General features: G+C 37.6%; 1 protein-coding gene across 6 annotated transcripts in view; it reads left to right on the top strand.

Moving 5' to 3' along the window:
- LOC107670476 (brain-specific angiogenesis inhibitor 1-associated protein 2-like) overlaps positions 1-21484 on the top strand; it is a 126270-nt gene that overhangs the window by 36254 nt on the left and 68532 nt on the right. For all 6 annotated transcript variants that reach the window (XM_016463083.1, XM_016463080.1, XM_016463081.1 and 3 more), the window contains exons 2-3: positions 2999-3074; positions 14148-14234. In XM_016463083.1, coding sequence (XP_016318569.1) covers positions 2999-3074; positions 14148-14234 — 163 coding nt within the window. The remainder of the gene's footprint in view (positions 1-2998; positions 3075-14147; positions 14235-21484) is intronic.

Here is a 21484-nt window from a genome sequence, read left to right as displayed (position 1 = left end):
AAATGAATCGCGATTTGTTTAGCATCTCAACCGATTTGAATCGTCACATATTTGAATCAATTTCAACCGGCTCGCGGTTAATCGTTACATCCCTATTCATGCCTGAATGAAACAAACAGCAGAAGCTCTGAATGAGATGCAGATTCACTCTCTGACAGCAGGAGGCGCTTCTGCAACACCAGATACAGTGTTTCCTTGGTTACCGCTTGGTTAAACAAAGCAGCACTGCTGAAACACTGCTTTAATATGAACTATACAGAGACGAGATTAAAAGAAAATACCACGTAAACTTTTCTGAAGACCGTCAGTTCCCCTCAGAAACATGTTCATATAAACCCCCAAATCAATATTTAGGATTTTCTCCCAATAGTTCGTGCATCATGAACAGTGAGTGATCTGCCTGCTACAGTATTTTTCTCTTTGCGTCCGTCTTCAGTGTCTCTGGCCTCTATTAACGGGCTTAGACTTCATATTTTCACATAAATTACATTTTGGAAAATGATTGCATTGCAATGCAGTTTGTGTAAGTCCAGAACAGAGATCGGCTGCAATAAAACAAAAAATGGCCGGTTGCTGATCGCGTAAGTTCCAGGGGAAACTCCTTAAGTTCGGCCGTCCTACACACACGTGACGGTCTGACCGCTCGCTCGCACCAACATGGAGGGTCATGTTACTCTCTACACTGCACTCAACCTGAGGGATTCCTACACTTTCAGTCTTTGAGAAGACATGGAAAAACAGCGCATACCGCAAGAACGGTATAATGGAAAATGTTAGTGGTTTTGAAACCGTGAAATTTTCAAATCGCGGTATAACTTGAAACCGGTAATCGCTCCATTCGTACTGTGAGGTGTTAAAGGCTGCTGTATGGGATGCTGTATATGGCTGCTGTATAAGTTTAACGTTAGATGGTATTTTCTTATTGTAGTTATTCATGGTGAATTTTGGAGGAAGAAAGCAGGGTTCGGTGGTGTTGTGCTGTCAGCTTCAGGCCTTTGTTAACCCTAAGGCCCTGGCAGACTATGGCTGCTCTAATTGGAGGAAGCCCTGAAGGGGAAGTGGATCAGGGTGTTCCAGGTGCTATGACATATGCCCGCTCGAGTGAGCATCACTGAAGGATTACAGCATGGTGAGGCGGTAAAGTGTTTATTTTGGTTGCACTAGGAACGGAGCTTCGAGACAATTTGCCCTCCCTTCATATGTGCCCTCTCAGAAACACCAGACATCCCAGCCCTTCCTTAAAACGCACTGTATACACTTCCTGGCAGTTTAACAAGCCCACAAACTAGCACTTCAGAGCAAAATATGTTCATTAACTCTTAACATATGCTCACTTTCTATCTCTTTTACTTCCTTGCATCCTCTTAAACAGCCTCAAAGCCCTGAACAAAATGTAAAATCTCTTTGCCCACCCCCAGAATGAGTGTCTGCTTCCCTCCCACAAGAATAATCACACACAGTTTAACACAACATGGAATGATTGGTGGTGTGAATGAGGGATGATGCTGTGGACAGTTTTTGCATAAGGGAAAATGGAAGTATCTTTGGTATGTTTGGGTGTGCGGATGCACAGCCCCTGCTGCCTCATATGTTATGTTTTAGATGTTTTGTGCTGGAGGTCCTTGGTCAACTAGCTTAAAGGGATAGTTCACCCAAAAAATGAAAATTCTCTCATTAATTACTCACCCTCATGTCGTTTCAAACCCGTAAGACCTTCGTTCATCTTCGGAACACAAATTAAGATGTTTTGGATGGAATCTGAGAGCTGTCTGACCATGCATAGACAGCAACGCAACTGAAATGTTCCCAAGTCCAGAAACATAGCAAGGAGATCTGTAAAATAATCCATGTGACATCAGTGGTTCAACCGCAATTATACGAAGCTACGAGAATACTTTGTGCGCAAAAGAAAAAAAAATAACGACTTATACTAGTAACAAAACTATCTTAATTTGTGTTCCGAAGATGAACGAAGGTCTTACGGGTTTGAAACGACATGAGGGTGAGTAATTAATGACAGAATCTTCATTTTTGGGTGAACTAACCCTTTAACTATAGAAGGCACTAAACCATCATTGAAATTCATGCATGATCTAGTCTTTTTAGCAGGCGGTAAATGCTATCAGTTGCCTTTAATAACCAGCCACAGGTGGTATCTGCTGACGTTGTTTGTATATATATGTAGACTGTCAATTTGCTGCCATATTACAAATTGCCTGCTCTGTTCTTTTTATTTTTCTATTTCTTTTTCTTTTCTTTTCCTTTCTATTTTTATTTGTCTTTTTTGTGAGGACTGTGTCAGTATAGATGGCAGACTATGTCCAATAATGGTTATTTAAATGTTTTTTAATATATTTATATTTTATAATTAATTATATATTTATATTTATTTATTTATTTATTAAATCAGCATATTAGAATGATTTCTGAAGGATCATGAGACACTGAAAACTGGAATAATAGCTGCTGAAAATTCAGCTTTGCATCACAGGAATAAATTACATTTTAAAATATATTACAATAGAAAACAATTCTTTCAAATTGTAATCATATTTTTCGATATTAGTATTTTTACTCTATTTTTTTTTTTAAACATAAATGCAGCCTTGGTGCGCACATAAGAGACTGATATAAAGACATTTAAAAAGCACAGTGTTTCCAATCTTTTGACAACTACTGTATACGATATGTCAAAAGATCAAGGAAAATTTAAGTTCTCTAATGTTGTGATGCCTAAATGAACTTGTAGCATTTACAAATAATGTTTTTACTCTTTAGCATTTATTTCACTTTTATTTAGACAAAATAGTAAGGAATTTTAACATTAGCTTATTGGCCATTGGTGATAATTATAGGTTTATTGGTATTGGTTAGCCCTTTAGCCTTTTAAAATTGGTGCATCCTTAGTTTGAGGATTTTATATGGGCCTGTGGATAACCCATGCACACTTAACATGTTGCAATTCTGCCTTAAAAACAAATATTTCCCTCTCTTGCAGACCATCATGGAACAGTTCAATCCCTGTTTGCGGAATTTCATTGCCATGGGAAAGAACTACGAGAAGGCTCTCTCCTGTAAGTACCCTCACATCACATCTCCAGACGTCCCCTGTTTCATCCGCACTCAGGCAGCTGTCCAAACCTTCCACGCCTTCCCATCCACCTTTAATGCCACTTCATTTGAAGATGATGACAATATTTGTCATCCTGTCATTCAGATGGCCACACAGCCTTATCAACTCGCACACAGCCCGACACACCTCCTGAGCTCAGATGGGTCAAACACAAAAGCTCAGCTGATGAGGGCATTCACAGAGGAGATAATGTGCCCAGCCTCACTGATGATTTGATATTTAGCCATTAGACAGTGGAACAATCAGACAACTTTGAAGGCTTTGTGCGGTAGGTGACTGATGAAAGCCAGACAATTGCCCATTGATGTCTGCGTTCACATTGGCAAATGTAATCTTGCTCCGGCAGCCTTGGGCCGACAGTGGCCGTAAAACCTTTAGGGTGATTTGCAAGAATACAACTTAAAGGAATATCCCATCTTTTTCTTTATAGCACAGTCTGTCTGAATACTCTATTCTGATTGGCTGGCAAGTATGCATTAAAACTGTTTAATGCACAGGTATTTCCAGGTCAGTTTAGTCACCTATATTAATCCGCTGCATTCATTGTTGCACACACACACAGAGAGAGAAGGAGAGAGAGATCGGAGATCGCACTGTGCACACACACAGAAACATTCAGGAGCACAAAAACTTGTCAACGCTGCCCTTTAATTAACCAAATAGCTTAGATACTTGATCGCTACATTATATTCATCAGCAACGAAGAGGTAAAATCGCTGTTTTTGAAATAATCAAACTCACAGCTTCACTGTTTGTAGAAAGAGACGTGCAGGTAATGCACACATGCAACTTACGTCCCTCTCTCTTTCTCTCTCTCTCTCTCTTAATTAATTCAAATAAATGTGGTCTTACTGCACTATTTCATCTCTGTGTCTGATTTACAGCAGGCACAATACTAGCTCTAATGAGCCGTGACTGACAAAAATAACCATAATTTTTACCCTTCCGGATAGTGTTGGCACGGTACCAAAATTTCAGTATTCGGTACCAATACCAGTGAAAACTAAATATCATGTTAGTGGGGTCGTTTTTCAACCCGCGGCAACAGTGTTAAAGCAGCCCAATTCCGCGGGAAAACCGTGGACTTGGCAAAACTGGAAGAGGATGGCTTTCGGATAGCGCATCAAGAACCGGGTTGACCGGGTACTCGGTACCACCGGTACTTAAGAAAACCTGGTACTGTAACGTTTTCATTTTTTTTAGTACCGACTTGGTACCGAAATACCGGGTCTTTTGACAACACTACTTCCGGACAAATATTGCAGCTTTAACTTGTTAATGCTGTTAAATGACCATGGTATAAGCAGGATAATGCATGGCTAGCTGGGCATTAAATGATTTTAATGCACTCCGCGGAGGCCTCCGCTTCACATCAGGTGGTTCTATGTCTCCACGTCATGCATTAAAATCTTTTAATGCACAGCTAGCCATGCTTTATCCCCTACTTCTAAAGGTGGAAATCTAGTGTCAGTGAGGTGCTTACAATGGAAGTGAAAGGGGACAATCTATAAACGATCAAATCAGTGGTATTTTTGTATCATTGAGATCATTGAGTATTATGGTTTATTAATACTGATATTTTAAAGTTTAATTTTATATTTTTATTTTTTATTTTAGTTAAGTAATTTTATTGTGAGTATTTGTCATTTTTAGTATTTTGGATTCTTTAGTGTGCTTTTTTTTTTTCGTTTTATTTTTCTGTTTTAGTTAACTACAATAAAGTTCCTGTACTTGCTTGCAGCAGCAGCAATAATCTACAACTACAGCAATAACCAACAGCAGCAGCAATTCAGCAGCAGCGTAGCAGATCTGTTACACCAAGACCAAATACATTAACATTGTCATATTCATCACCGTGCTAAAATGTTCCGAGAGTTGTCATGATTGAACTCTGGTTAAAATACTCACTGTTTCAATAGTATAGCCACAAGATGTAAATGATATGTGTTAACATTCTTTTAGTGTGAATTTTACAACATTGCTGTCGTGACAATGCAATGCCAGAAACACGAAATAACTGTAAAAACAATGTAAACAGTTTTACAGCTCAAATATATTGTATAGCTCAAATATCCATTTTAGTACCTCACTGTAACCTCAATTTTTGCTTTTTTTAAATTAAACAAGGACACGTCAAAGTAATTTTTTGTGATATCCTGTTAAATTTACAGTCAAAAAAATATTTTGGTTCACTATATTTAGATTTTATAGGCACAGTACATTTTTACAGCAAATTTCATCATAAAAAATACTGTGACAATGTTTCCAGTCTTACTATATTTCTGAATATTTTACAACTTCTGTGGTTCAAGTAGATAGGTACACTATATTAACATTATGGTTCTCATAATGTTAATATAGTGTACCCATCTACTTAAACCACAGCTTCACTAAATACTGTAATGTTGACAAAAGTCAGAAGAAAATATATTTGTATAAAATATGTGCATATTACATGTCACACGGAACTTCTGGGAATGTCTTTTTACTTCACTGTAAATTATATGGCAAATTATAGTATTTACTTCCAAAAACCTTAAATTTGACAGTATCTTATAGTAAAATTACATATAATGTGACCACTTAAAGTAATTGTATATGGTAAGATAATTTAGTTAACTAATTAACAGGTTTCTACTGTAGCATTTTTACAGTCTTTCTTTTTTTTCTGTAAAGATTCCAAACATTTTTTACAATGTACAAATCCCGTTAACTGAGCTTACCCTTATTGAATTCACAATATTCCTTTAGAGAGTCACAAAGGAAACGTTGGGGCTACCCATAAATCCGCGCCCAACCGACTTGGGGATTTATGTAAAATCTGTGAGCCAGATTGCCCTTCAAACTCTTGAGCATTAAAGGCCGATTGGCTGAGGTGGTGAAAGACTCTTATCCTCAAAATGTGGCCGACTGCACACAGGGGTCCATATGCTGCCAGACTGCTGTCCATGGGTAGCAAGATAGAGTAGTAGCGCAAATTATACAGCAGTGGGGTAGAGAAGAGCATGGGTTTTTACCCAGACATGGCTGAAAGGACATAAAGGGAAGACACAGAGTTGAAAAAGAGATTTATTCCATAATTGACTACCCTGTACTGAGGAAAACTGATGTCTGGTGGGAGGTCTTAGGCCACTAAGCCCACCAGAATAAATCGTAATCCTCTTTTGCTCTCAGGCCATGTCTTTACCACCCTACCTCGTGTTTTAGGAAATTAAATCACTCAGACACAAAGTCAGCAAAGCTTTCTACCCCCATTTATTATTTCTGACTGGTATTGTTCTTGCTGATTTGTTTTAGAGCCTCAGGCACAGAAAGATGAATGAGTGCAGTAGGAGGAGTGTGTTGTGACATGGTTCTTTCTCAGTAAATTAGAGAATTTCAAAGCAGGAGACTTACATATATGGATGAGAATTGTAAGGATTCCCGTTCCACTTAACAATCCATAAACAAGTTTTGAGGAAACGTATTCAAACTATGGAATACATCCATTCTGCTCCAAATACTGGAGCCTAGCTCAGCGTCTCTGGTCTTGGGAAACACAGTGCTGCCCACTGGGTCACCAACAAGTGCACACAAAAAAAAGGTGCCATTTTTAAGAACTACATGTGAGAGAGAGTATTGAGTGTAGACATGGAGAAATTGCATAACCTTAAGCTTTTTTTTCTGGCAGTTTAATGGAATTCATTCAGAAGTTATTCATTTGAGAATTAGACTGCATTGGTCATGCTATATGAATGTTGTACTAAGTACTGAGGACAGTGAAATAATTGGATTGTGCAAGTTGTCTATTCATTGTGTTTGTATTATTTTGTGACAGTATTTCTCTCTCACATTCAGTTTGGTCTGCAAACAACCTAAAAAATAATTTGCTGTGGCTCTGTTGATTCAATATCTTGTTTAATACCGTTCCACACTGACAGATGAATGTAGGCGTTCAAGAACCGTTAATGGAACTAAACTTCATAAGTCATACAGTCATGTTTTTGTTTTTTAATAATGCACCAGATTTTGAATAAGAACCAGTTTTCAATCACCAAATCCTACTTACAAAAGTAATTCCACTGTAAAAAAAAAAAAAACTGAACGTTGCAAATTCAAAAGCTTGATGCAACCATCTTCAGGACTTTTTACAGTTATTGAGCTTATGGAAAAAAATTTTTTTAATCAAATTCACAATTAATGTTGGTCTTTAATTTTACTAAACACAAGTTCTACAAACTCAAAAATTATGTTTTTATTTGTGTATTCAAGTTCATTAAGCCTGCATTTTAGGTGAAGCTGAGGATTGAAATAGTGATTAGTCTAACTTAGTTTAACTTGTGTATCAGTTTGTTGAGCAAACTGAAAAAAGTTTTATAAACTCAAAGAAGCTTTATAACCCTACAAACGTAAAAATTTTGAACACTAATCCCTCTAATGATGACTTGAAACATAACACAACTTTTACAACAAAATATAATCAAAAACACTACATATCGCTGAAACATCTATTTCTTCTCAATAAAAATTAATGTGTACGTTTTAAGTTCTTGCTGTAATATTTCATTTTATTTTTATTTCAGTTTTAATATTTTAATTTAAATACTAAATTGCATAAATTAATGTTGACTTTTATGTCATGTAAACCTTTTCTACATTTTATAGTTCAATCAACTTTTAAAATAAAGTTGACCAAAGAAAAATTATTTTACAGTGTTAGCCTCTTCTTGATTCCTGTCAAATCAGTATATCAGCAAAAATATGAGTTCCTCTACTGGCCTATCCAACCTAGAAACATATAGGAAGAAAGAAGCAAAGAAACAAACAATGAAAAAAAAATAAATACAGTGGGCCTTCTGTCTCTCTCTCTATATGAGTTCCCAGAGTTGATGGTACCATCTGTCAGGCACATTTTTGAATAATTTTCTTGTAAATAAGCCCTGAACACTATCCACATAGTGGCTCACCTAGTGCAACAGTCTGCTTTGCCTTACTTAATCAGAGCCACAGCTGGTCTGCTTGATGAATTGTTTGCTCAACCGATTTTTTTGTGGCCTTTCTGCCCATGCCAGAAGCACAGGGTGGTTTTCCACAGGCTCTCAGTAGATTCAGATGAAGGTCCCAATTGATTTCTGAATGAGTTCCTTAAAGACTAGCTGACTGGTATCCATTTTCTCCGCTCTGAAGGAGGTGAAAAGGCATTATTTCAGCCATGGTGCAGTGTGGGGCACGCTTTCTGTACATTGCATAACAGTACCTGAGCTGCTCTTGTTGGAAGTTTTGGGGGAAGACCAGTGTCTTGGCTTGCAGTTATAGTTTGTGGCAGTGGCTGTGTAATTCCTCAGTATTGTGTTCATAGGCCAAGAGTGACAGTCATGAAGCGAGTCCGAGCAGCTGATTTCAGTAAACATCTGTGAGGCAAGAGATACGGGTGATCCCTGTATGAGTGGGCCACCTTTGCCTCTTTACTGCTCTACTTATTAATGAGTGCCACCAGTCCTACGGAAATCACCAGCATATGTTGTTTGGCTGTTCCAAATCTCACACGTTCACTCAGTTGCTTATCTGATTCCCTTGGATGCACTATAAATGGAATAGGGAGCAATTTTGACACACTTTGTACACTGGACACACGGCTACAACTGAATTGCTTCATTATGATTAATGTAGCTGTCTGCATTGCAAGCACCTGTTTCATTTAATAACTTCAGAAAGCAGATGCCCTATTTCTTTTTTTATTTCATTTTATTCCATTTTATTTTGATGTCCAACATGTATACATAGAATACAGAGATTTTTTTCTTTTCTTTTTAAAGGGCACCTATTATGTCCCTTTTTACAAGATGTAATATTATTCTTATGGCTTTCCTGGATGTGCCTGTGAAGTTTCAGCTCAAAATACCATACAGATCGTTTATTATAACGTGTTGAAAAGTGTCCTTTTTGGGGTGGGTCTAAAAAGTGCTGTTTCAGGGGTGTGTTCCCTTACATTAAAATGAGCTGCAACTTCCCGCCCGACTCCAGAAGGGAGATAACCGAATATCTCAGAATGGTAGTTTGAATCGTTTATTTACTTGTATAGTTTTTCACAGCCGCTTTGTAACGATGGACGCGACACAGCCGATTGCACGCAGACAAAATGGCGAAATTTACAGTCAAAAAAATATTTTGGTTCACTATATTTAGATTTTATAGGCACAGTACATTTTTACAGCAAATTTCATCATAAAAAATACTGTGACAATGTTTCCAGTCTTACTATATTTCTGAATATTTTACAACTTCTGTGGTTCAAGTAGATAGGTACACTATATTAACATTATGGTTCTCATAATGTTAATATAGTGTACCCATCTACTTAAACCACAGCTTCACTAAATACTGTAATGTTGACAAAAGTCAGAAGAAAATATATTTGTATAAAATATGTGCATATTACATGTCACACGGAACTTCTGGGAATGTCTTTTTACTTCACTGTAAATTATATGGCAAATTATAGTATTTACTTCCAAAAACCTTAAATTTGACAGTATCTTATAGTAAAATTACATATAATGTGACCACTTAAAGTAATTGTATATGGTAAGATAATTTAGTTAACTAATTAACAGGTTTCTACTGTAGCATTTTTACAGTCTTTCTTTTTTTTCTGTAAAGATTCCAAACATTTTTTACAATGTACAAATCCCGTTAACTGAGCTTACCCTTATTGAATTCACAATATTCCTTTAGAGAGTCACAAAGGAAACAGGGGCTACCCATAAATCCCAGCGCCCAACCTACTTGGAGTATTATGTAAAATCTGTGAGACAGCCTGCCCTTCAAACTCTTGAGCATTAAAGGCAGATTGGAAAGACTCTTATCCTCAAAAAGGGGCTAACTGCACACAGGGGTCCATATGCTGCCAGACTGCTGTCCATGGGTAGCAAGATAGAGTAGTAGCGCAAATTATACAGCAGTGGGGTAGAGAAGAGCATGGGTTTTTACCCAGACATGGCTGAAAGGACATAAAGGGAAGACACAGAGTTGAAAAAGAGATTTATTCCATAATTGACTACCCTGTACTGAGGAAAACTGATGTCTGGTGGGAGGTCTTAGGCCACTAAGCCCACCAGAATAAATCGTAATCCTCTTTTGCTCTCAGGCCATGTCTTTACCACCCTACCCTGTGTTTTAGGAAATTAAATCACTCAGACACAAAGTCAGCAAAGCTTTCTACCCCCATTTATTATTTCTGACTGGTATTGTTCTTGCTGATTTGTTTTAGAGCCTCAGGCACAGAAAGATGAATGAGTGCAGTAGGAGGAGTGTGTTGTGACATGGTTCTTTCTCAGTAAATTAGAGAATTTCAAAGCAGGAGACTTACATATATGGATGAGAATTGTAAGGATTCCCGTTCCACTTAACAATCCATAAACAAGTTTTGAGGAAACGTATTCAAACTATGGAATACATCCATTCTGCTCCAAATACTGGAGCCTAGCTCAGCGTCTCTGGTCTTGGGAAACACAGTGCTGCCCACTGGGTCACCAACAAGTGCACACAAAAAAAAGGTGCCATTTTTAAGAACTACATGTGAGAGAGAGTATTGAGTGTAGACATGGAGAAATTGCATAACCTTAAGCTTTTTTTTCTGGCAGTTTAATGGAATTCATTCAGAAGTTATTCATTTGAGAATTAGACTGCATTGGTCATGCTATATGAATGTTGTACTAAGTACTGAGGACAGTGAAATAATTGGATTGTGCAAGTTGTCTATTCATTGTGTTTGTATTATTTTGTGACAGTATTTCTCTCTCACATTCAGTTTGGTCTGCAAACAACCTAAAAAATAATTTGCTGTGGCTCTGTTGATTCAATATCTTGTTTAATACCGTTCCACACTGACAGATGAATGTAGGCGTTCAAGAACCGTTAATGGAACTAAACTTCATAAGTCATACAGTCATGTTTTTGTTTTTTAATAATGCACCAGATTTTGAATAAGAACCAGTTTTCAATCACCAAATCCTACTTACAAAAGTAATTCCACTGTAAAAAAAAAAAAAACTGAACGTTGCAAATTCAAAAGCTTGATGCAACCATCTTCAGGACTTTTTACAGTTATTGAGCTTATGGAAAAAAATTTTTTTAATCAAATTCACAATTAATGTTGGTCTTTAATTTTACTAAACACAAGTTCTACAAACTCAAAAATTATGTTTTTATTTGTGTATTCAAGTTCATTAAGCCTGCATTTTAGGTGAAGCTGAGGATTGAAATAGTGATTAGTCTAACTTAGTTTAACTTGTGTATCAGTTTGTTGAGCAAACTGAAAAAAGTTTTATAAACTCAAAGAAGCTTTATAACCCTACAAACGTAAAAATTTTGAACACTAATCCCTCTAATGATGACTTGAAACATAACACAACTTTTACAACAAAATATAATCAAAAACACTACATATCGCTGAAACATCTATTTCTTCTCAATAAAAATTAATGTGTACGTTTTAAGTTCTTGCTGTAATATTTCATTTTATTTTTATTTCAGTTTTAATATTTTAATTTAAATACTAAATTGCATAAATTAATGTTGACTTTTATGTCATGTAAACCTTTTCTACATTTTATAGTTCAATCAACTTTTAAAATAAAGTTGACCAAAGAAAAATTATTTTACAGTGTTAGCCTCTTCTTGATTCCTGTCAAATCAGTATATCAGCAAAAATATGAGTTCCTCTACTGGCCTATCCAACCTAGAAACATATAGGAAGAAAGAAGCAAAGAAACAAACAATGAAAAAAAAATAAATACAGTGGGCCTTCTGTCTCTCTCTCTATATGAGTTCCCAGAGTTGATGGTACCATCTGTCAGGCACATTTTTGAATAATTTTCTTGTAAATAAGCCCTGAACACTATCCACATAGTGGCTCACCTAGTGCAACAGTCTGCTTTGCCTTACTTAATCAGAGCCACAGCTGGTCTGCTTGATGAATTGTTTGCTCAACCGATTTTTTTGTGGCCTTTCTGCCCATGCCAGAAGCACAGGGTGGTTTTCCACAGGCTCTCAGTAGATTCAGATGAAGGTCCCAATTGATTTCTGAATGAGTTCCTTAAAGACTAGCTGACTGGTATCCATTTTCTCCGCTCTGAAGGAGGTGAAAAGGCATTATTTCAGCCATGGTGCAGTGTGGGGCACGCTTTCTGTACATTGCATAACAGTACCTGAGCTGCTCTTGTTGGAAGTTTTGGGGGAAGACCAGTGTCTTGGCTTGCAGTTATAGTTTGTGGCAGTGGCTGTGTAATTCCTCAGTATTGTGTTCATAGGCCAAGAGTGACAGTCATGAAGCGAGTCCGAGCAGCTGATTTCAGTAAACATCTGTGAGGCAAGAGATACGGGTGATCCCTGTATGAGTGGGCCACCTTTGCCTCTTTACTGCTCTACTTATTAATGAGTGCCACCAGTCCTACGGAAATCACCAGCATATGTTGTTTGGCTGTTCCAAATCTCACACGTTCACTCAGTTGCTTATCTGATTCCCTTGGATGCACTATAAATGGAATAGGGAGCAATTTTGACACACTTTGTACACTGGACACACGGCTACAACTGAATTGCTTCATTATGATTAATGTAGCTGTCTGCATTGCAAGCACCTGTTTCATTTAATAACTTCAGAAAGCAGATGCCCTATTTCTTTTTTTATTTCATTTTATTCCATTTTATTTTGATGTCCAACATGTATACATAGAATACAGAGATTTTTTTCTTTTCTTTTTAAAGGGCACCTATTATGTCCCTTTTTACAAGATGTAATATTATTCTTATGGCTTTCCTGGATGTGCCTGTGAAGTTTCAGCTCAAAATACCATACAGATCGTTTATTATAACGTGTTGAAAAGTGTCCTTTTTGGGGTGGGTCTAAAAAGTGCTGTTTCAGGGGTGTGTTCCCTTACATTAAAATGAGCTGCAACTTCCCGCCCGACTCCAGAAGGGAGATAACCGAATATCTCAGAATGGTAGTTTGAATCGTTTATTTACTTGTATAGTTTTTCACAGCCGCTTTGTAACGATGGGTGCGACACAGCCGATTGCACGCAGACAAAATGGCGGACATGGCACAACACACTGAGAGCTGAGGATACGGTAATACGCGCCTGTCAGTCTTTAGCGGTGGGTGGGGCTACAGGATCCAAACCCCTAGTTTTTTTAGTCTGGTTTGCTTTTATGAAGATTTAAAAAAAAAAAAAGACACAATTCCAACACACATTTCTGTCCAAACACCTTGTAAAAGTGGATTTTGCATAATAGGTGCCCTTTAAAAGAAATTAATACCTTTATTCAGCAAAGACACATTAAAATTATTAAATTACATTTATAGTGTTTGAAAAATATTTTCAACAGCAAATCAGCATATTACAATGATTTCTGAAAGATCATGTGACACTGAAGTCTGGGGTAATGATGCTGAAAATTCAACTTTAGCATTTCAGGGATAAATTATATTTTGAAATATATTAAAACAGAAAACCGTTATTTTAAATTGTAGTAATATTCCACAATATTGCTGTTTTTGCTGTATTTTTATATTTTGTAAATCTTGCTGACCCCAAGCAATAGTAAGATAGATAGATAGATAGATAGATAGAGTTTTGGAGATAATGATATTCTGTTTATTCTTTTTCGCTGAAGTTGACATTTTAAAACCGTAATGAGGCATGGGATTGGAAAGCAGTGTGTTTGTGTGAGGGAGACAGATGGGCTGGTCTGGTAAAGAAAAAAGGGCCAAATTTCCATAGTCACAGGAGGGCTATCTTTACTCGTTCTAAATGTGTTTCCTCTAAAACTGATTGTGTTTCCTGTTGTGCGACAGACTCATCCACTCTTATAGCTTTTTTTGCTGCTCATTACTCAGCTGGACTGACACCGACTTGCGCAGCTGAGAGCCGTCCCATCCTCGTGATGGGCCCTTTGATCATGGAATATACTGCTGTAATGAGAGATGAGAATGTTTGTGACATATTTTTCCACTTGCCTCCATCTTTTGCAGGTGTGACGTTTGCAGCAAAGGGCTATTTTGATGCTCTGGTGAGAATGGGAGAGCTGGCCAGTGAAAGCCAAGGATCTAAAGACTTGGGTGAGTCTCGCACTCCTGTTTTAGCTTCAAGGGAACAGGCAAACTGTGTGGCTTGATCCGACATGACACCACAAAACACGCACTAATGGAACCACATGCTCAGCAAAGTGCTGATGTTGCTTTCATTAGGCCCGACTGTCAGAATCTGTTGCTGAAAAGCTTTTTATATTTAACCTTTTTAAGTCGGAAGCATTTCAGACGTAGTTTATGTACTGGTGTAAATTATTCCTTGTTTCACTTGCTCAGTTTCTCCAGTTTGCGTGGAAAATGAAGTCAAAGGGCTGATGGCAGTGGATGGGAATTCATCTGCCGTGCTGCAGGGAAACTCACCGATGCATCATTTATGATCAGTTTAAAAAGCAGATCTAGTTCGAGGGCTATAACGTCTTGAAGTAGCATTTCACTTTCTGCTACAGGGCGGCTGTCAGAATTGTTGGTCGGTTCTTTGTTCTGTCAAGGATGTGAGAGTGGGTGTATGCTTGACCCTCAAGATGCTTGTTGCTTATGGAGATTGCTAGTGGTACGGCAGAGAAATCTACTTTGTATTCGTGATACGATCTCCATCGTCTATTGAACTTTCAAGCCCTTTTGGGCATGTACTGAATCTTCTTCTTACCTCACTATCAGGAGCCCTGAGTAAATTTAGACCCTAGTTGACTTTTGTTTGAGATATTTGTTGATTTTCAGACAGACTGTCAGTCTACTAATACAGACGGTATATTAGTAGTGGGTATTTTTCAGTGACTCTTTCTGAAGGTTACATTGTTACTCCAGTATATGGTGACAAGTGGCTAATATTATGAATGAGTCATTGAATTATTCACTCAACCAATTGGGATAGTAAAGTGTTCATCGGAAGTGCACATCAGAATATTGCCAAATCTAGTATGGTACTTTTTGCCTACTATGTTCTAAATACTATGAATTCGGACATAATACTCTTTTCACACTGCTTTACGTCACTATATAGTAGAGAAGTATGCAGCCACAGTCTTTATGAATGAGACATTAAATCATTCGCTCAACTGATTAATTCAAACATACTGATTCATTCAGTATGAATAATAACTTAACAGGTGACTGTCTTTATGAGAGATAAACTCCCCCCTCATGTATAACGCAATCGACAGTGTACTTCACCTCTCATTTGAACTCGCAAAAGGTATTAGCACTTGAATCCCACTATAACTTAACAGGTGACTGTCTTTATGAGAGATAAACTCCCCCCTTATGTATAACGCAATCGACAGTGTACTTCACCTCTCATTTGAACTCGCAAAAGGTATTAGCACTTGAATCCCACTCTCTCTCTCTCTGACTGAGAATGAATCACAGAGTGAGTCTCAGCCTCAGTCACAGACCCCCTGGACATACAACACAATGTGGCCCTCTCGAGTTACACTTCATATACACACAACAAATCATCTGTGATGTGTGAAAGACACTCCTATACAAAAATTCACTATGGTAACCATTCATTTTCAGCAAATTACCATGACAAATTTTCATTTTTGGGTGACTTGACTTGACTTGACTTGAACTATGCTTTTAACTGAAATTCAAACATTCATTGTTTAAATGAAAGATAAGTTAAGATGGTGTGTGTGTTACAAAACTAAAAACGTATTTGACTGATGGCTGTTTTGCACTGTCATTTTCAAATGCAGTTACATGTAGATAATGGACAGGTGTGGTTTATGAGAACCTGTGCCATTGTTCATCAGCAATGTCACAATGAGTCATTCTGCTTTGATTAAGAGACGAGTGTGTGCTTCTCTCTCTCTCTCTGTCTGTGTGTGTGTGTGTGTGTGTGTGCATGCATTCATTACTCGAACAAAAGTGCCTGCATTATGCATTAAAGCAGGAGTGCTCAATCCTGGAGATCTACAGTAGCTGCTCTCAGTCTGCTAACACACCTGACTATAATTTTCTAGTGAACCCAAAAACCTTGATGAGCCATTTCAGGTGTGTGATTAGAGTAGCAGCTGAACTCTGCAGGAAGGTTACATCCAGGAGTAATGTTAAGCTATGGACACACTAGGCTTCCAGGACCAAAATTACTTTGGACTCCGCAACAAATATGGGCAACAGGATGTGATGTCATGCTCTAGAGCAGTGATGGGCAAACTTGGCCCTTCCAGGCCACTTTCCTGCAGAGATTTGATCCAACCCTGATAAGACTCACCTGCCTGTAGCCTTCTAGAAGTCTTGAAGACAATGATTAGCTGGTTCAGGTGTGTTTGATTGGGGTTGGAGCTAACCTCTGAAGGAAAGTGGCCTGGAAGGGCCAAGTTTGCCCACCCCTGCTCTAGAGCTTCTGACTAACAGTGTTGTTATTGTTAACTAAATCAAAAACTATTAATAATAGTTTTCGTTACTTGAAATAATGCTAAAATAAATATTGCGTGACCAGCTTAAAGAACTTTTTAAAAATTAGAAACGTTGCCTTGGCAACTAACTGAAATAAACTAAATTGAAGTACTAAAATTACTACAATTAAAACTGTAAAGATAGAAAATGTTTAAAGCACATAACAAAATTACTAAAACTTATACTAAAATTAAAATAAAGTGAAAATATAAAAATAAAAGCTTATTCAAAATAATAAATATTATTAGAAAAATTTCACGATTATCTAAACCAATTTATTATACCACAGCAAAAATAATATTATATTAAATTTTACAGAATTCAGTTACATTTTTTAATTAATTGATAAAATACTAAATGTTAAATGTTAAAATATTCTTTTTAAATATTAACACATTTAATTAAAATGTTAGCCTTAATTTAGCCTTCAAAATATTTCTCAAGTTAACAAATAATTATTTATGTACAGTAAATGGCAGTATCAAGTATTCAAGTAAACCACTGTGAAACAGAAATAAATACTAAGTAATGTAATATACTTAATTGGCATAGTTTTCACTGCATGGTTATTAGATCTAAAACTAATAATGTGGTTTTGATGGTGCCAGTTTGACTGAGAAGCAGATCTTTAATTAAACTGAGCTGTAAATTAGTTTTTTGTTTTTCTTTAGGCCTAACTTTGTGTATATCTTGGATTGTTAATAGTAGCTTATTAACTAAAGTTATCCAGCCACAAGCAGTGAGTCATTTTCATAATATTTATTGTTTGATTTAACATTAATGACACATTAAACAGTGGTAAGTGTGTTTTATTCTGCACATTTACACTGCAAAACCTACAGATATCCGATTGAGATTATACATTTTACTACCAATACTGCAGGAACACTGCTATCGTTCCTTTTTTGGATACTTTTTTTTTTTCTTTAATTCCGCATCAACTTGGTACCAAAGCACTACTTCTTTTGACATCCCTAATGCAAACCAATGATGTTTATATACTTTATTTTGAGCCAAGAGGTCAATCTGTGACATTTAGTTCGGCATTGTTTATGCGGCTTCAAACGCAGCTTATCCAGCCAGAAATTAGAGTGGGAACAATTCTTTTTTGCCTCATGGCTCACACCCAAACTTCATTTGAGTTTTCCTGTCGAGTCTCTCCCAGAGGGATCGCTCAAGGTTATATCCTCTCCCGTGTCAACAACAGGACTCCACCTGCTCGTGAGAACAGGCCCAGCTCAAACACACATACCACCGAGTTGTGCTCAGTCAGACAGAGCTTCACGTCATACTTTCTGAAATGATAAACTGGCCATTATAAGTGCAGATACACTGCAGCACCACTGCGACCGCCGACCACCGCCCCAGCGATAATGACGGGGTTCCTTTACTCTGCCGAACGCTGAGCTGAAATGGAAGATGTGTCATTTAGTGACAAACGGCTTCATCTGTTTTGGATAGGAGATGTCCTGCGCCGTGAGGTGGAACTAAATTCTTGTGGGCAATTTGCAGTCCTGTGTGTCTTTCTCAGTAAGAGAGCCATGGGGGTTCGCTTTGAGACAGACTGTAAATGGTTTCCGCCTACACGCGCTCCTGCTTTTCTCTCTCTCACTTCATTCCTTGCTGTTTTTCTAATATTTCTCACATTAAAAACCACACATTCTCTCACATACACACACTTGCATAAACATAGTCACGCACTCATAGTTGAGCCTGGGCAAATAGCCTGCCTTCGTATATGGTGTCCTTGGATGCACAAAGCGCTTTGCAGTGGAGAGTACTCATTCTCATCTGAAAGTGAGGCGTGAGGGAGTGCGTACTCACTCACACACACACACACACACACACACACTCTCTCTCTATTCCTCCCCCTCTCGCACACACTCCCACGCTCACTGGTTTGTTTAGGATAATGATGCCCCTGTCACCACCTCCCACTCATATCCTCCCACCACATCTCTTTCTCTGTGTTTTACTGCCTTCATTACTTCACTGTTATACTCTCAGCCTTACACAAGCAGACAGTGGTTGGACTGCACGTAGACGACACATCACAACACGGCGCACGCTTACCAAGGTTACGTCGTGTTTTCTCACCGCTGTTTTGGTACCTCGTCACGTTTTAAAGGAATGTTATGGTGTTGCAATAAAGGAATAGTTCACCCAAAAATGAAAATGTACCCAACCTCAGGTCATCTAAGATGTAGATGAGTTTGTTTCTTCATCAGGAGAGATTTGGATGAATTTAGCATTACATCACTTGCTCACCAATGGATTCTCTGCAGTGAATGGGTGCCGTCAGAATGAGAGTCCAAACAGCTGATTAAAACATCACAATAATCCACAAGTAATCCACATGACTCCAGTCCATCAATTAATGCCTTGTGAATTGAACAGCTGCATGTTTGTAACGAACAAATCCATCATTTAAGATGTTTTTTTAACTTCTATTGTTTCTGTTGAGTCTTCTATCTATAATATTGCTTTCTTCAGTGAAAAAGTCTTGGCTGAATCAGGGCAGAACAGTCCAAAAGAACAGTCCAAAACAGTATTAAACAAATGTGTCGGTGGATTTTGATGTGAGAGGACAACAGGGGGATGGACTTTTTCACTGGAGGAAGTGTTATGAACTATGGGCTTGTATTTTGGTCAGAAGTGATAGTTTAAAGTTAAAACACCTTAACAATGGATTTTTTTACCTTACAAACACAGCTTTTCACTTCACATGATGTTAATTGATGGACTGGAGTCGTGTGGATTACTTGTGAATTATTGTGATGTTTTTATCAGCTTTCATTCTGACGGCACCCATTCACTGCAGAGGATGCATTGGTGAGCAAGTGATGTAAATTTCTCTAAATCTGTTTCAACAAACCTATCTACATCTTGGATGGCCCGAGGGTGAGTAAATTGTCATCAAATTTTCATTTTTGGGTGAACTACTCCTTTAAGCTCTGTTAAAGCATTTACACAAATTATTCAATAAAGTACAATATGGTAGTGTTCATTCTGTGTGTATTGTAATGTATACTGTGTAGACCTGTGTACTTCCTTTGTGGAAGTAACTTGTGGAAGTGTCTTACTGTAAAAACTGAGGGATGAGGTAAAATTATTTTCTTTGATCTAACATTTTATTGCACAGATATTGTTGACAGAGCTACACATTTATTGAACCCAGAATGTTCCCAGCAATGAGTTTAATATATGTCTTATTGGATTTTATTATGGATCTTTGGTGTGGACTGTACTGTCGCTTCAATAAGTCTAGCAAAGGGGGAAAAAGTGTATAAAATACTGCAAATCAAGCAGCATCCTTCACTGCTTTTGTAAAGTTGCTTGTGAAACAGTTACCATGAGAACAAAGCTTGCTGAAATTTGCCTCTCGCTCTTTTATTCAGATCTGGATGTTGTTTTGATGTTAGGCTTCCGTTTGATGTGATAAATGAAATAATTATCATTCGTGTCTATTCTTTTTAAATATTCAGTTTCAGTTTCCGGATAAATTATAACTGACTGATTTAATCAAATTTGTATTACGTTCTGCCTTACACCGTGTCTGCACAAGAGCCTGAATGCGTCACGTCACAGCGTGCCATGACAGCTTGAGGTCGTCCATACTGGAAGCACCACAAATATACGTCTCTGAATATTTACTTCCATAAAGCTTCCAGCTGTACGCCTCAGGACAACCTCTTGATCCTACCTTATTTTCAGTTGAAATCCAGTGGTATAAAAAGTACATTTGCATAAACTGTTGAAGAGTAGTGAAATAATTTAACACAAATTCTTAGTTTTTGATCATTTAGTATTGTTTCGAAACCAAACATGACTTATATTAGTAAGCCAGATACATCTCAAACTTGCTTTGAAGTGGTCAGATGTAGCTAAAACAATGATAAAACCAGGAGCCATTACCATCCTGTTGGTTCATCAGTGGACTGAACAAACACAAACCTTTTAGCCAATCAGACTGTCAAACACCATAATTAATATTCATGAGCTACTGTAAACTCAGCCCTACTCTTGTGCCTGACAGAAAGAAACTTCCTGAGGAGACATGACTAAGAGAAGAAGAATAGCCTTTAACAATGCTAAACATGTAACTTTTAAGTAAAGCGACTGACATTTGTGGAAAGTTTCATTTTTAAGCTTTTGAATGGTTTCTCATATGAGTGTTTCTATGGCAACTAGATATTTAAAACAGTGAAGTACCAGAGACAGAATGGAAGTCCCACCTTTCATATAAAAAAGCCTTATTAATAAAGGCACTGCCTTGTCTTATTGCTGTCAAAGGTTTTAGCCGTAATTTCATTTAAAGAAGCTGCAATTATTATAAAATTTTTATTGATGATTTGAGGTATGATTTTGACTAGATAGAAAATAGCTGCTAGTGGCATTGCAGTGTCAAGATGGCTGGCTGAGTGCAATGAAATTCCTAATGAAGTAAGGAAATACATTCCTGTAATGGGGAAAAAACAGTTACATAATTAGGGCTCATCAGCATTTACGCCCCTCTGAGTGGCAAATGATATGATGATATGCCATTTTAATTTCCTGTCAGGTCTGAAGCACTTCCTCCAGTGGTTTAGGTCGAGTGGCCAGTGGATTAGTTCAGAGATATTGATGCAGAAAAATCCCAGTGATACATTTTGTTCCCCAGAAATGTTGCTTGCGATTACCTCAGTTTGAGAAGACAGAGAATTAATTTTATAGTGGTTGCTAAGGCTAGCATCTGTGAGCTCAGAACACCTTGGTAACCACATAGCAACGCCCTGTCAACCATCCACCACCAAAGTCCCTTTCAAGGCAAGTCGGTTCATCAAGTAAATCTTGGGAGCAATCTCAGGTTGATATTTTCAGTCATGCAAATAAAGCTTCTA

This window comes from Sinocyclocheilus anshuiensis, unplaced genomic scaffold, assembly GCF_001515605.1.
Source record: "Sinocyclocheilus anshuiensis isolate Anshui unplaced genomic scaffold, SAMN03320099.WGS_v1.1 scaffold476, whole genome shotgun sequence".
NCBI classification, from domain to species: domain Eukaryota; kingdom Metazoa; phylum Chordata; class Actinopteri; order Cypriniformes; family Cyprinidae; genus Sinocyclocheilus; species Sinocyclocheilus anshuiensis.
The sequence above is the reverse complement of the archived record's forward strand: the minus strand, read 5'-3'. Positions and strand labels throughout refer to the sequence as shown.